Source organism: Equus przewalskii, chromosome 10, assembly GCF_037783145.1.
Source record: "Equus przewalskii isolate Varuska chromosome 10, EquPr2, whole genome shotgun sequence".
Taxonomy (NCBI): Eukaryota; Metazoa; Chordata; class Mammalia; order Perissodactyla; family Equidae; genus Equus; species Equus przewalskii.
In genome coordinates, this window is record NC_091840.1 from 12,117,248 (window position 1) to 12,132,336 (window position 15,089).

The 15,089-nt window shown below is 47.0% G+C and overlaps 1 protein-coding gene and 1 long non-coding RNA gene across 4 annotated transcripts in view; one reads left to right on the top strand and one right to left on the bottom strand.

Moving 5' to 3' along the window:
- LOC103558471 (uncharacterized) overlaps positions 1-6,308 on the bottom strand; it is a 66,330-nt gene extending 60,022 nt beyond the window's left edge. Inside the window, exon 1 of one of the 2 annotated variants that reach the window (XR_011523291.1) lies at positions 6,114-6,281. This is a non-coding gene — a long non-coding RNA (uncharacterized lncRNA). Of the gene's footprint in view, positions 1-6,113 lie in introns of both variants that reach the window. The other variant, XR_546726.2, reaches the window with a different exon arrangement.
- The window catches only part of FAM20A (FAM20A golgi associated secretory pathway pseudokinase), a 53,076-nt gene continuing 42,652 nt past the window's right edge, over positions 4,666-15,089 (top strand). The window contains exon 1 of one of the 2 annotated variants that reach the window (XM_008531490.2): positions 4,666-5,754. In XM_008531490.2, coding sequence (XP_008529712.2) covers positions 5,351-5,754 — 404 coding nt within the window. In that variant the 5' untranslated portion in view covers positions 4,666-5,350. The remainder of the gene's footprint in view (positions 5,755-15,089) is intronic. The other variant, XM_070561528.1, reaches the window with a different exon arrangement.

Genomic DNA, 15,089 nt, shown 5'->3' on the forward strand with positions numbered 1-15,089 from the left:
GTTTCAGATGAGGAAACTGAGGCCCAGAGAAAGTAATTCAGTTTCCCAAGGGAAATTTATAGTAAGTAGAGCCATGGCTTTTTATAGCAAGATTACACTACCTACCCACCACTTGTAAAGAATAAGCAGTGGGTTGCTGGTTTGTGCTCCCCAGCAATAGTGATGGGTTGTGCTGGTCCACACACACACTCTCTCTCTAGCCTCCTTGTGACCTTATGACACCAGTTGGATGGCCAGCACTAGACAGTGGATCCTAGCTAGACCATTTGGAATCCAATTTATGACTCTGTTCTCATTAGCATTATCCTCTCCACCAATGATTCTGAAACTTCAATGTGTACCAGAACGGGACCTCAGTGTGTACAGAATCTTATAAATTGATAAAAATCAGCTTACTGAAATTGCACATTCCTGGCCCTACTTCCAAAGATTCTGATTCACTAGATCTAGGGTGTGACTCTGGAATTTGCATTTTTATAAAAACCCCAGGTAATTCTGATTTGCAGGCTGCACGTTGAGAAAGGGTTCTGGCCTATGCTGAGGCATTAGGTTTTGGTCATGCATAGAAAGTTCTGGACTTTCTAGCTTAGAATAAGAGAAGAGACTTGGTGTAACACCAAATCAGGATTAGGTTTCTTAATCTCACTCCATTCTGGATCTGTCATTCACGGTACTTTGCCTGCCTCACTCCTCTCTCACCCATTGCTGAGATAGTTAGCAGGTAAAGGAAGCTCTTTACTGTGCCCTCGTGTTCCTCCATATGGTAACAAAAACCCTGAGGGACACAGACGTCTGCAGTCCGCATAACTATTTCATATGTCTCTTACTTATCGCTCTTTCAATAGGTCCATTAAGGTTTCTAAGATTTAGATATTCTAACTAAATATAATAGTTAACATTTATCTGAGGCCAGATTTTATAAGTCCAGATTTTTATTTTAAAGACTCCTTTTCAAACCACTCCTCCCACACATGAGCACACATACACCTACATACCCAAACACCATTTATTCTACAGGAATTCGTTAATTCTCAGCTCTACGCCTTGTGATATAGAAGGTCCTACGAAAGCAGAAAAAGGAGGGAGAAAGCATGCTGGCCTTGTACTCATGGAGTTACCGTCTATTGTAGAAAACAACCACACAAACAAGAAACAACTAGTCATGTTTTAAGCGACATGTGAACATGTGCAAGACAAAAATAGAGTATAACCTTTACAGATTGAGGAACTCTTGTGTTTAAATATTGACTCTGTTGTTTTCATGATTTAATTCCTGGAAGTAGAAAGCTTGATATTTAGCTAGACTGAAAGAAAAAACAAGGGCCCTCTGCATTTGCTCTTCCTAATGCATGCAATGGCACAGATTCTCTAATCTGCTCAGTGTACTGCCTCATACTTTTTCTCAATTGTCTCATAGGTACAGACAGATCTTATTTCTATGATAATCATAAAAAATGCTTGAAGGCAGGAACAATGTCTTATATTTCTTCTGTGTCTCCTACAGGATCCAAAACTGTTATTTTTATTGTAAGCAATAGTTAAGCCCCTACTGTGTACCAAGCCATCTGTGAGACGCTACAGTTGCAGAGATGGCCTAAGATCCCTCACTCAGTGATTCCCATTCACTCACTCAGCAAAAATTTCTTGAGCATTTTCCAGGTGATAGGCTCTGTTCTCAGAGCTCTAGGTCCATGGATAAATAACACCCTCCCTCTGCACTTCAAGAGGTCACGCTCCAGTGAGGAAGACAGACGTGCACTGTACTAGATTGCAAGGGCTGCTGTAACAAAGCACCACAGACAGGGAGGCTTAGACAACAGAAATGTATTGTCTCACAGTTCTGGAGGCCAGAAGGCTAGGATCAAGGTGTGGGCAGGGTTGTTCTCATCCAAGGGCTATGAAGGAGGACCTGTTCCAGCCCTTTTACCTAGTTTCTGGTAGCTTGCTGGCAATTTTTGGCATTCCTTGGCTTGCAGAAGCATCGCTGTGATCTCTGCCTTCATCTTCACATGGCATTCTCTCTCTCTGCATATCTCTGTGTCCAAATTTCCCCTTTTTATAATGACACCAGTCATATTGGATTAAGGCCCATTCTGCTCCAGTATGACCTCATCTTAACTAATTACATCTGCAACAACCCCATTTGCAAATAAAGTCACATTCTGAGGTATTAAGAGTTAGGATTTCAACATATAAATTTTAGGGGGGACATAACTCCACCAAGAACACATACAAACAACCAAACACAACATGGTTAATGCTTTAACAGGAGTGTATTAAGCACTGAGCTTAATTGGCATGAGGACAAGTAACAGGGAAAATGGGACAAGTGGCCAAAGCTTGGGCAGACCTGGACGTTCTCCAGGTGGGGAAACAGGAAAGAGCTTTCGATTAAAGGCATGTCTGTGAGAGCAGGAAGCACTTGGGGAACTGCAGAAAATATCATGGGGTGAAAACTGGGGGACATATAAAGGACGGGTGAGAGATGAGGCTAGAAACGGAGGCAGAAGCCAAACCATGAAGAGCCGTGTCACAATGAGTGGCCTAATCCAGAGGCAATGAGAAGCTATGGAGGATTTTCAGCAGGAGAACATCATGGCTTATCTGCATGCTCGCTTGGCAAGAGATTTGACGATATCAAAACACAGGATGGGCGCTGAAATGGGGCCATATTGGAAGCAGACAGACCAGTTTTGGAGCCTATTTGTAAGACTCTAAGCATGAAATGATGAGCTCCTAGATACATTCAAGAGCAGCAGAAATGAAAAGAGGGGATGGATTTACAATGGAATGCTTGAAACAGAATGATGGGTCCTAGTAAACAGCAGTTGGAGATAACACTGGTGCGAATTGAAGGGATATGGATGAGGCTGGTGAGGAAGCCAGGGGCTAAGAGGTGGAGAGTCAGAATGGGAACCCAAGGGAAAGGCCCATTTCTGGGAGGGGGAAGGAAAGATTGAGAAAGTCCTTGAGGATGGTGGCATCTGACTGGCCAAACCTGCCTCTAGGATTTCCACTCTCCCACCCCAACCTCACTGACACTTAATATCTGACTTCCACACGCAGTTTTGTCCTTGACCTTTACAGAGCAGGGAAAACATGTTTAGATAATCTCTAATTCAGTTAGGAATATTGTTCCCTGAATTGAGGCCAGATGAAAGAGTGTACTGAGGGAACATGACCCCATGGGTGGGGGAGAATTGAAATCATAAGTCTTGTGATGGCTTCATGCCATGTCCTTTGCCAGCCAAGAAAAATGCAAACCAGTTTACCACATAGTTACTGCGATGCAGCATCGTTCAGTGCATGACTTCTTCATCTACTGGCCATGATGCCTAATTAGATGCATTAGAAGTGGCAACCGGAGACAAGCTAGAATTTAATTGCAGATAAAAACAAGAAGGTGGTTCAAGAAACCTTAAAAGTGCCCACCACCATACTCAGCAGAGTGAAGTACCTGGCAATAGTATCATCTTGGGGTTTCTCACTTGGACTGGGCATTCATGGAACTATGTGGTGCTCCAGAAAATGGTCCCTTTCTGGAATCTTCCTTTTCCATACTTTTCTATTTTTGTCCCACTCATGAACAGTCTCTAACTTAACCTAGTGTAGAACAAGAAGGAATCCTATTTCTAGCAAACCCGTATTTCACCTTTATTTGCCGTGCGCTGGGGGCTGCTCTAAGCTTTAACTCATTTAAGCCACACAATAACCCTACGGTGTAGATTCTACTATTATCCTCATTTACAGATGAGGGGCTGGCAAAGGCCACAAGAATCTCCCACTCAACCACAGGAGAAAGAACTCTGGCCTGAACCCACCAGTCAAAGTGAGTCTGAGGGTTCTTGACTCCAGCAAGGGAAGGAGGTGGTTAAAGAGTGGGATTAACCTACATGGGAAGCTTTGCTGCCTGGGCAGGCAGCTCACAGCAAAGATGCATTTTCCTGAACATTCAGCAGGGTGGGGCCGCCTCCCCAGTCAGAGTTGGACTTCACTATCTTACCAGGTCATTAAATAGAGGAGCCAGGAGTTCAGAGCTGGGCTACCGCCTCCCCCACGCTCTTCCTCAAAAGGACAGTGGCGGGGGGGAGGGGTCGGGGGTCGGGGAGCATAAATTACCTCACAGGATAACGGGAGAAAGCCTCGCATGTGGCGTCCAGTGATTCATCTGGGTGGACTACTTTCACACGAAGCGAAATGCAAAAGTTCAGAGTGGGGTCATCCGGTGCCCCTCCCTCCTTGAGCACAAGAAAAATTTCCTCCTTTGTAAAGCACAGGCACAGTTGGAATCAAACTCCATCCAAACAGGAAATCACCAAGGTTCTAGGTAAAACTGGTGCCTTACTTTTAAAGGTCAAATTTTTTCATTCACTTAATGGGTGTTTCTTGAGCGCCTACTATGTGCCAGGCACATGACGTGTTGTTATGGACCTAGCATGTGCTCTGTGGGAAGACACAAAGAGAGAACAGACAACACACACACTTCTGGCAAATCTTACAGGGGAAGGACTTTCAGGGAGCTGTCTTTTTCTAAAAAATAAAAATGAAAATAAAAGGTTTCACACACGCACCCCGCCTGAGTCCCCCAAAGAGTCTGGGCTGAGAGCAGGGAAAGTGGGAGACCTAGGGCGAGGGGGGATGGGCACGAGAAGTGGGTTGGGTGACAAGGTGGAAGGGCAGAGCCGGCAGAGGGATCGCGAGTTGGCTGGCGAGCTGCGCCAGAGGCAGGTGCCAGCTGAGAGTGGGCGGAGGTGCAGGCACCAGGCCAGACGCGGGAGGCCCGGCGTTACCTCTGCCTCTAGGAGTCGGGCGCGCAGACGAGCTTGTCCGCAGGAGCCGGGGGCACGGGCGTCCCCACCGCCCGCAGAAGGAGCCGCGGAAACAGTCGCAGCCGCCGCCGAGCGACAGCATCCTCTGGAGAGACGCCCCAGGCTCTGCAGCCGCCTCCCTCTTCCTGGGGGCGAGCGCCGCCGCCCGCTCCCTGCGCTCCTGCTCGCCGCCGCCCCCTGCCCCGCCGCCCGTCCGCCCGCAGCGCGCAGCCAGGACCCGCGCCCCCGGCCCTTCACCTGCCGCGGGCTCCCGGGTCGGGGGGGGCGCGGGGAAGAGAAGGTGCGAGAAACAGGAGCCCGAGAGACACCATCCCCTGGTCTGCACTCCGCGCGGAGAGGGACTCCCGCCAACACCACGAGCCCTCGCGCGCCCTGCACCCGGTTCCCAAGTTCAGGGGCGGCACCTCTCAAAGCGGGGCTATCCCGCGCGGTGAGCACTCCGGCCCCATCGACCGCGGCCGGCCCGCGGGACTCCAGGCGGCCCTCTGCGCCCCGCGCGCTCCCGGGTCCCCGGCGGGGCCATGCCCGTGCTGCGCCGGGACCGCCTGCTGACCCTGCTGCTGCTGGGCGCGCTGCTCTCCGCCGACCTCTACTTCCACCTCTGGCCCCAGGTGCAGCGCCAGCTGCGGCCCCGAGAGCAGCCGCGGGGCTGCCCGTGCGCCGGCCGCGCCTCCTCCCCGGCCCCGGCCCCCGCCGCAGCCTCCTCGGACCCGCGCACGGCCGCGCACAACTTTTCCCGAGCCGGGCCCCCGGCCGAGCAGGACGGCGGCGGCCGCAGCGGCCCCGGCTCCAAGCTGCAGGCCCTCTTCGCCCACCCGCTGTACAACGTCCCGGAGGAGCCGCCTCTCCTCGGGCCCGAAGACTCGCTCCTGGCCAGCCAGGAGGCGCTGCGGTATTACCGGAGGAAGGTGGCCCGCTGGAACAGGTGAGGACCCCGCCCGCGAGGGAGCGCGCCAGCCCCGGCCTGCGGCGCTCGAGCCCCGGCCCTGGGCTCGGAGCGCGTTCCCCACCCGGACCCCGCCAGCTGCTGCGGACCTCAGACCTCAGTCCCCGAGTAGATCTCGGTGTGAGAAAAAGTTTCTATGCAGCAGCACAGCGAAGAAATGCTCTCAGCCCCTCCTCTTGAGCTTCTTGTTCGCTCCTTAGCCCCCCTCCTATTCCCTGGGCCATTTCCCCTCCTTTATCTCCTTGTCTTGATGTGGAAAGCTGCTGCTGGACTTCGGTTTTCCAGAATGCGGTTGCCAGACAGAGCAACTCCAGAGCTGGCTCGAATTCGGCACTTACCTCTCTGCTCTTGGGGCAGACCTGGGCGCCTTCCAGAAAGCAAGGCTACTCCCTGAAACTCAGCTCTTTGCCGTTCCTTGTTCCTCTGCCCAGGGTCAGAGATCACAAGAGGTCAGCTGGGGCAGAAAGTAAACGGTCAGCTCCCTGACATGGTCACTGCTCTGTTCTATTTTAAACGTGACTTGTCTCTCTGGCAAATGTTATAACTTGCAGGCAGCTTTATCGTCGTGGTGATTCTGGCTGATTTGGAATCCCCATTGTTATAACTTGAGGCTTGACGTTTTCACAGAGGAGATAAAAATCTACCTGGGAATGTTTAAAATCGAAAGCATAATGTAGAGGGAAAAAATACCAAACATATTAGGATAAAATTAAGAAGGATGTTTTTGTAAAAGTGAGAGAGTGGGGAAGGGAGGGGACGGAGGTTGTTGGCAAAGGTGCAATGGTGAACACTGAGATACCCAGCTGACGGCAGAAGGTTCTTACTGAGTTAGGACTCTGTTTTGAAGTGCAGTCTTGTCGCAATATCACTCACATCCAGAGTTCGCTTTTGCACCACACCCATCACTTTTCTTAATACAAGAGATTTCAAAATGAGATGTCATCGGGTAAGGTTTTATAGCCCCTCCGGAGGATGGGTAGACCATAAATCTCCGCGGAAACTGAGTACTAGCCCATTTTAACTGTTCGCTCATTATTCCGTAGTGCTGAGACTGACTGGAGGGGGAAAAAATCTTCAGAAAGTAAAAAGAGAAGTTGAGACTTATGGGCTGAAATCACTGTGGTGGATTTCAATTGCAACTCTGCGGCGGATGATTTTGTATTAGAAAGAAAGTGGCTCTTGATTCCATTGATAATTGTATGTAGTAAAAAGGCAGTTTGAGATTGCTTCTCAGCCACTGTTATTTTCAGTATTACCTTTATGTCATCAGCAGCATGGAAGTCTGGATCAGTGAACTAGGAAATTCTGCCCTGAGAAAATTATCCACACATCTACTGCAGATTTGAGGATGAGGGACCGTGGGCGAAGTCACTTGCTTTCGTAAATAGGGCTCAGCATTCACTTCATCACACTTCTGTGGCCTTCAACTTCCCCATGTTACTTTGATCCTGAAGGAAAGTTCAAGGGAGTATTTTGGCAGAAAAGCAAAAGTCTTTCTCACCAATCTCTCCTGCAATCATTTTTGAGCTTCATTTCTACACTGTTATGTGTCACAAAAACACATTTACTGACCCAAAATGATCTTGGTCATTTAACAGAGGATCAGTCCACGGGGGCTGGTGACCTTGCTGTATTCAGAGGTAACAGAGTAGTTTTATATGGTTGGTTGAATGTGACAGTTGTGATATTTACTCATCACTTCCTTCTACTACTTGAGATCACAAGTGAGGTTTGTGGGCTGTAACAGGAGGGGCAGCTGCACTGATGATGTCGAAACAGGACCTTGGAGGCAGAGAACATCCTCCCTTCACCCAAACTGTATTGTAAACGTCAATGAGCTATTAATAAGCATATGGGTTGTTACTTATATCAGGGTTAAAAATGGAACCTTGAAGACTCATTAGCCAGCATGAATTTGAATCACACTCAGTTCTACTGTGAGAGAGTCACTCACTGCCTTAAGTGAGAGAGCGCCCTGGCGAATACGAGGGCATGTAGAAATGCTGATGAAGCCCGTGTGCCTGCTACGATGTGCAGGCCAAGAAAGGCTCCAGATCTCAGGGCAGACCCATAATTAGAACGGACGGCAAAGGAAGAAATAGTGAATGATCTTGCTAATTGTTTATCTCTTGCACAGACAAGCCCTCCTTATTTGTAGCCACGACCCAGCCAATGTTTAAACACTAGGGATTTATAGACATACGTGGATGCCACCATGCCAGTAATTACCTAACATTAACTGCTATCCAAAATAATTGTATCAGCAAATCATCTGCCACATCAGGAGAAGTGCAGGTAATAAGCCAAATCAGCATCTTCACCACTGGCCCAAAAGGACCATTAGTCTGAGAGTGATTTTTGTTCTTACCATCACACTAATAAGTAATGATATGAAGCCAGAAAGTATCTTTCTACAACTTGAGCTCATTACCAGTAGGAGATAGGTAATGGCCCTTATTGTCCCCCCAGCAAGCTTTCCCTTTTGATTTCAGTGGAAAATGGAGCTTATCCATTGTTTTGAATGTTTCAGGTTCTCAATCAATGTTTTTTAATTGGATGTCAATATTTAGTTAAGTTGAAATGTGAAAGACACGTCTTGTATAGAGTGGGCTATCCACGTGCTATCTGATGCTCAGCGTTTCTGCAAAGCTCCTCGACCTGCTGTTCTTCCCTCCCTTCCTCTCAAAATGTAACTAAGTGTGGCATAATCCAAGTTAAAAATGTAATAAGGGAAAGTGTTTCTGTCAGGTCGTCGGCCGCTGATCACAGGGAGTGAGCCAGTGCCAGACTCCATCAGGCATGATGACACATTTGGCACCTGTCTTGAATAGTGAAGAGGAGAGAGCGTGGGGAGCAGAGTAGTCTTCGCTACTTCAGGCCATAGACCAACAAGCCAGCCAAGCCTTTTCCTTCCAAATTCATGATGGAAGGCAGGTAGCCGTTCATGTTGTTGCTATCCTTGCATCTTAGATGCTGAGCTTCGCGTTTCTTCCCTGCCCACAAGCTGCCCAAGCCAGACAACATCTGTCCCTTGACATGTCAACGCTGGTCAGCTTGGCCTGGCCTTGTGCCCACATATCTTTGGTCAGTTCTTCTGTAACCCTCTGGTCTTGCCAGACAAGGTCAAACAAGGTCATGCCTCCCTGGTGCACAAACTCCAGCAGCTGCAGCACAAAAACCAGTTCTCAACTCTCTGCTTTTCTTTCTTGACATCTTGCTCAGGTATCAGGAAGGTTATATTTTCCCACAGTTATGGGTTCAGTGTTTCTCAGAAGTGTGTGTGTGTATCCATGTTTTTCCCACCATCGGAAGCTCCTGTCTTTCTCTCTCCTCCTACCTACTTGCTGTCCCTGAAAGAGTCTCTCCTTGAAAATCACAGCAAAGAGACTGGGCAGCTTTTCAAAAATGACAGTTGTCCAAAGGGAGTAAATTGGCCCGAGTTTTTCTGGGGGAAGCTTTGAGGAGATCCAGAAGCCAAGGCAGATATAGGAGATGGAGGCAGAAAGAGCCAAGAGAGATGAAAAAGAATTCAGCTGGAAATGAGAATTGTCCGGGCTAGGAGTTTTTGAAAGAAAAGCTGCTTCCTACCATAGCATCTGTGGAATAAAAGAGACAATCTTTTTATTCTCACCTCCTTTTTCTCCCCTCACTCCCATCTTTTTATCTCTTTCCCGCTTATCTCATGCTGACCCCTGACTGTTTGGAACATAGATTTATTGGGAGCAGGCAGCTCAACCCGCAGAGCAGATAAAAGTCCCAGTTCTTACTCTTGGCTGGTGGTTGTTTGCCTTTTTCCCAGAGTCAGTGGGGCCTTGGCCCCTTGTCTCATTCTTCAGCCAGTGATGCCAGGCTAAGAAAGGAAATGGCCTCCTTGGATTTGAAAATGGACCTCAACCATGACCTGCGTGCGTGTGGTTAACAGAGGGAGTAGGAATCCTGACTTCTACTTCCCATTTCTCCCAATTAGAGCCTTGCTTAACTGGTTTGGGAAAAGCTATTATTTTAGTGGTTTCTGAATCCCTGGACTTATAGCTAAAGGAAACCTCTCCACTCTCCCCAAAATCAAAAGCTCTAAGCAGATGGTTTCTGAGAGGGCTAATCCGGAGGCCATTTTCAGGCCCGTTCTCCATCATTCCAAAGCCGAATCCTCACTGCCATTACCACGACAAAGACCTAAATCAAGGAGGATATAGTGGTGTTCATCCAAGGGGGACGGGCACTTCCTGTTTCCGAATACGTCAAAATGAAGCCCCTCAGCCAAGAACTGGAGGATGTTGATCAGCTGTTCCATTGTTCCCAACCCCTCACACTCTCCTTTCACCCCACTCAAGTTCTCATCAATCCTGGGAACTCAACTGACTAATTCTTTGCATGCAGATTCTCCTACCTGAAACATGCTTGGTGTGTGCCAAGTACTTTACATATACTTGTTAATTTAAGTGTTACAGCTTCCCTAAAAGTAGATGCGTGTGGTAGATAGAATTCCAAGATGGCGTCACTAGATTCCTTGCCCCGGGTACACACACCTTCTCCTCATGATTCGATCAAATGCTAATCTAGGTACTGCCTGAAAGAGATGTAATGAAAGTCCCAGATCAGATGTAATTGAAGTCCCAGATCAGGTGACCTTGGGATAGGGAGATTATCCAGCTGTGCCGGACCTAATCACATAAGCTCTTTAAAAGCAGAAAGTTTTCTCTGGCTGATTGAAGAAGACTAAGTCAGAGATTCAAAGTACAATATTGATTTGATGTGCCGTTGCTGACTTGAAGATGGAGAGGGCCATGTGGCAAAGAAGATGAATGACTGTTAGGAGCTAAGATTGGCCCCCAGCTGACAGCCAGCGAGGAAATGGGAACCTCAGTTCTACAACCACAAGGAAATGCATTCTGCCAACAACAAGAATGGACTTGGAAGTAGAATTTTCCCCAGAGCCTTCAGACAGGAACTCAACCTATCCTTCCACTTAACTTCAGCCTTCTAAACCCTGCGCAGAGAATGTAGCCACACCAAGCTGGCCTTCTGACCTACAACTCTGTGTAAGTTTGTTTGTAAGTGGGTGTTGTTTTAATCCACTAGGTTCATGGTAATTTGTTACACAGCAATAGAAAACAAATACAGTATTGCTGTTTACCTTACTTTATAGAGAAAACTGGGGATGCAAAGGTTACATAACTTGCTTTCTGAAGTCAGGCAGCAATCAAACCACAGGCAGGCTTTTTACCCAGAGGGTCTGGCTGCAGAATCCATGCTCCAACCATCAGCTCCCCCACCCCTGCATCCTTTGATGTCCACAGGTCCTAGCTCTTCTGGAAAGGCTTTTCTGGCTGCCTCCACCCATTCAGGTCCCTCCCTGACTAGATGCATCCTCTCTATATAATTCCATATTATTTTTTATGACTGCATGGTCCAGCTTCATGGCAGCTGCCTGAGCTTCATGTGAGAATGAAGAGCCACTTGCTCCTGGCATGAAAAGCCCCCAGCTTGCATGTGGTCACTCTAATACATCTGTTTCGTGGTTTCCCATCGGAGAGAGCCAAAGTAAATATCTGTGGAACAAATAATTGGGAACAGACAACATCAGGATCTGGGGGCTGTTAGTCAATGGCCTATCATCTCTTATGAAAAAAGCCTTGAACAAAAACAATCCCAACTGTCACCCCACCTGCAGCTCGTCTGTCCCTGCGTATAAAAGGAGAAGGCAAGACCACCCTCCAGAGACATTCTGAAATCTGGATCTGGGGTGCTCTCTCTATTACAGTAGCCTAAATAAAATCAATTAAAGAAAATAAAAAACACCCTGCAGGAAAGTTGACACAGTGTCATTTGTGAAGAAGAGGGAATTTCCTCAGCTCCTCATGCTGTCTGAGGAAGAACAGCCAGGAAGTCTTGCATTAAAGAAAAGTGGGAAACGCAGAGACCCTGACTTGACCAAGGCCGTCCCAGCTCTGCCCTTGGCAGGTGCTGACCTGTGTTTTCCTTGTGATTACTCATTAAGCTGGAGGCTGGCGAGAGCCGGTGGATTTTGCTGAAGTCGGGTTGCACATGGCTAGAAGCCAAGTGGGGATACCATTCTAAACAGCTGCGGCTTTAGTGGAGCAGAAGTTACTGGGTCTAAGAGTTTCGTGTGCCTGTTATTATAGGCAGACGCACACATATGCCTAATGAAAACCACAGTATGGGGGGAAAAGGCTTAGTTCTTTTTGTGGCCTGTCACTCAGCAGAATGCCCTATGATTGAAACGTGGCATCAGGATAGAAGTGAGTTTGGGTGGCTTGAAGATGCCAGTATCCAGGACTTTCAATCTCTGGAACCTGACCTTAGAGGTCAAGACAGCCAGCATAATTTGGCTTGAGCAAGAGGCAAAGAACCAGAAAAGGGCCTATTTTATTGCGTTCACTAATAATAAACCAGATAAATTTGGGAAGCCACAGGAAGTGCGGAAGTGGAAGATTATGGTTCCTAAGAAGCCAAGAACCTGTAATAAAATTCAGCAAAATATGGAGATTAGAAGAGAAACTTAAGGAGTGTCAGCTCGGGGGCACATGGACTGAGAAGCAGGACCATAAGAAAGGTGGCCTGGGAGGAGATGGGATTTTAGAACATTCGAGAGAGGCTGATGCGCTAGAAAAGAGCTCTGAGGGCAGAAGAAACTCAGAGTTGTTCGGCCCTGGGAAGTTAAGTGCAGCTCTCAGAGAGCAAACTTGCCTTCAGCTGTCAACACCTGGGTCAAGCTCTGGAGGGCGTGGGTAAATATTTTTACGAGGTTCACTGAAATGGAGTCTATATCGAGAGACAAATTGTCTCTCCTGGCCAATGCAAGTGTCCCACGGTCTCAGTTTCATCAACTCAAATGGGATTTTTATATTTATGACTTGCTTTCTTCTGTGGCTGAATAGTTACAAATCTTGTAGGGATAGTGTATTTATCTGAAATCACAGTTCAGCTCATGTTTTTTCACTCTGAGTTAAGAATCATGCACAACTAGTAGCTGCTTATTTATGCATTGGTGCTCCTCTGAGCCCTGAGACACAGTAGAGAAAATCAGACTGCACAATTTCACAGCCAAATCGAGCCCCTTGTTAACCACCATTTAACTGCAGGGGTTTTTTTAACTGGGCTCATGGGACCCCACTGGGCTCAAGTGATAAGGTCCATATTTCCCTTAATTTTTATGCAAAATTTGCATTCTGTGCATATGTTTATTTTCCTAGGAAATAGTTTATTATATTTGCCAAGCATTACCTACATTCATCAAGATACTGTGGTTTCAAGTGACAGAAACCCAACTCAAATTGGAGCAGGAAAAGGAAATGTAGAGACTCAAGTAACCAAAACTCATTAAGGGCAGCTGTCTCTCCTCTCCCTCTCCTTAGTTTATCTGCCTGTCCTAATCCCCTCCTGGGGCTTCATGTCCCAACAGCCTTGGCACCAGAACAAAGACGGCTTCTCCCATTTGCAAAAAGACAGATCCTGAGCAAGGACGCTGATTGGCCAGGTTTGGGAATACAGCCAGGCTGTAGAGGGCTATGATTGGCCCAGCTTTGTGGCGGATGCCCACTCCTGGACCAATCGCTGATGCCAGGGCGGCCGAGTCATTGGAAACTCCACGCACAGCTCTCCATTCAGTCCGCTGGCTCTGTGTGGGGAAGAGCGCAGAGCCAGTGCCGTGGAGGAAATGCACGCATGATGCGAAAAAGTTTCTCAATTTATGCTTGCTGCAGTTTCTGACTCCTATGGGCACTGTTCTGGAGTTTTAATTAGACTTCTTAAAAAGAAATTCATTCATAACAAATTCCTAACGTGCAGAATTTTTATACCAACCATAAAATCCTCCCAAGAAGATAATAATCTTTATTTATTTGGGCTTTCTCTTAAATCAACCTTACTGTTTTCATGGGAGCCTGAAGAAGAAATTGATAGGGAGGCAGCCCATTCATTGGCTCATGTCTCTTTCTCCTGAAAAGAGACATCCACTAGGAGCTGAGATACCTGCGTGTTCATCCAGGTGCCTTCTCAAGGCCTGCATTCCTCCTTTTGAAATGAAGAGTGTGAGTCTGTGGTCCCTGAAGCCTCCTGCAGCTCTAGTTTCCAAGCTTTGGAATCCCCAATGTATAAAATAGATAAAATTTGTGACTTATTGCTGTAAATCTAATTTATAAGGGCAAATATGTAAAAATATTTTTTAAAGTTAATAAAGAACAAGAAGGATAATAGGATTATTAGCTCAAGCTTTCAAAATTGGCAGTAATGGAATACAGGAATCATTTTATTTCAGGACCCAATTAATTTCTGCTTTTTTTTTTTTTTTGGTAGCAGAGTATTGATATAACAGATTTCAGCTTGTAAATTAGATGTACACAATGTTACAAGTTTTATCTATTTTATACATTGGGGATTATGTGTGAGATTTCTTTTGAAAAGAAGGTTCCATTCTAGAAAATTTTTGAAAACCACTGATTTGGCATGGATGGAAATAGGGTAAACTTCTTTTCTTCCTTTCTCTAAAATTGATGTGCCTGAAACCAAGCCTCCTGCTCCCCTTTCCCTCCACTACTAGCTCTTAGCACTAATGACAGCATAATGCTTGCTCTCTGATGACCACCCCCCTCCGCCCGCATGGCTTTGCCCATGCTTCTCGCCACTTGAACCCAGGAGACCATCTTTTAGGCCCTGTGTATTGTTTGTTTTTGCTACATAACAAATCGCTCCAAAACCTAGTGGAACCATTTATTTATCCAGCCTCCAGAACTGTGAGAAATAAATTCTCTGGTTTAAGCCCCCCAGCCTGTGGCATTTTGTTTAGCAGCCCAAACAGACTAATACAGAGGCTGGCTCACCTGGAATAGCCGTGGACAATCGGCTGGCTTACGCCTGGTTCCACCGCAGCTCCCTGGGGCAGAGGCACAGCCGTCTCTGAAACTGTCTCCCTCCTCCCAGTCTGGTCCTTCCAGCTTCAAGAGGCCTCTTGGCCTCCCTATTCAAGCCGCCTCAGCCTCCCTAACTCCCGAACAAGAAAACCTCAATCCTCTTGTAGGGCCTAGTGTTTAGCTCTTCATATTTTTAATCCATCTGTTTATGGACATCATTAAGCTCCCCTTCCTTCTTTAGACCATTTTTTAGATCAAAAGCTGAAAATTGGCTCTTTGTCTCTCTTTGCATTTCTCCTATAATAGTCCTAATCCTCCCCAAGACCACAGATGTTCTCTCTGATTGAATGGGTCAAGTACACATCATCATCTCACAAGGCTTTTAAAGCTTGCTTTATAAGTTTTTATATATTTCCTTTCATATTAACCAATATAATATTTAGA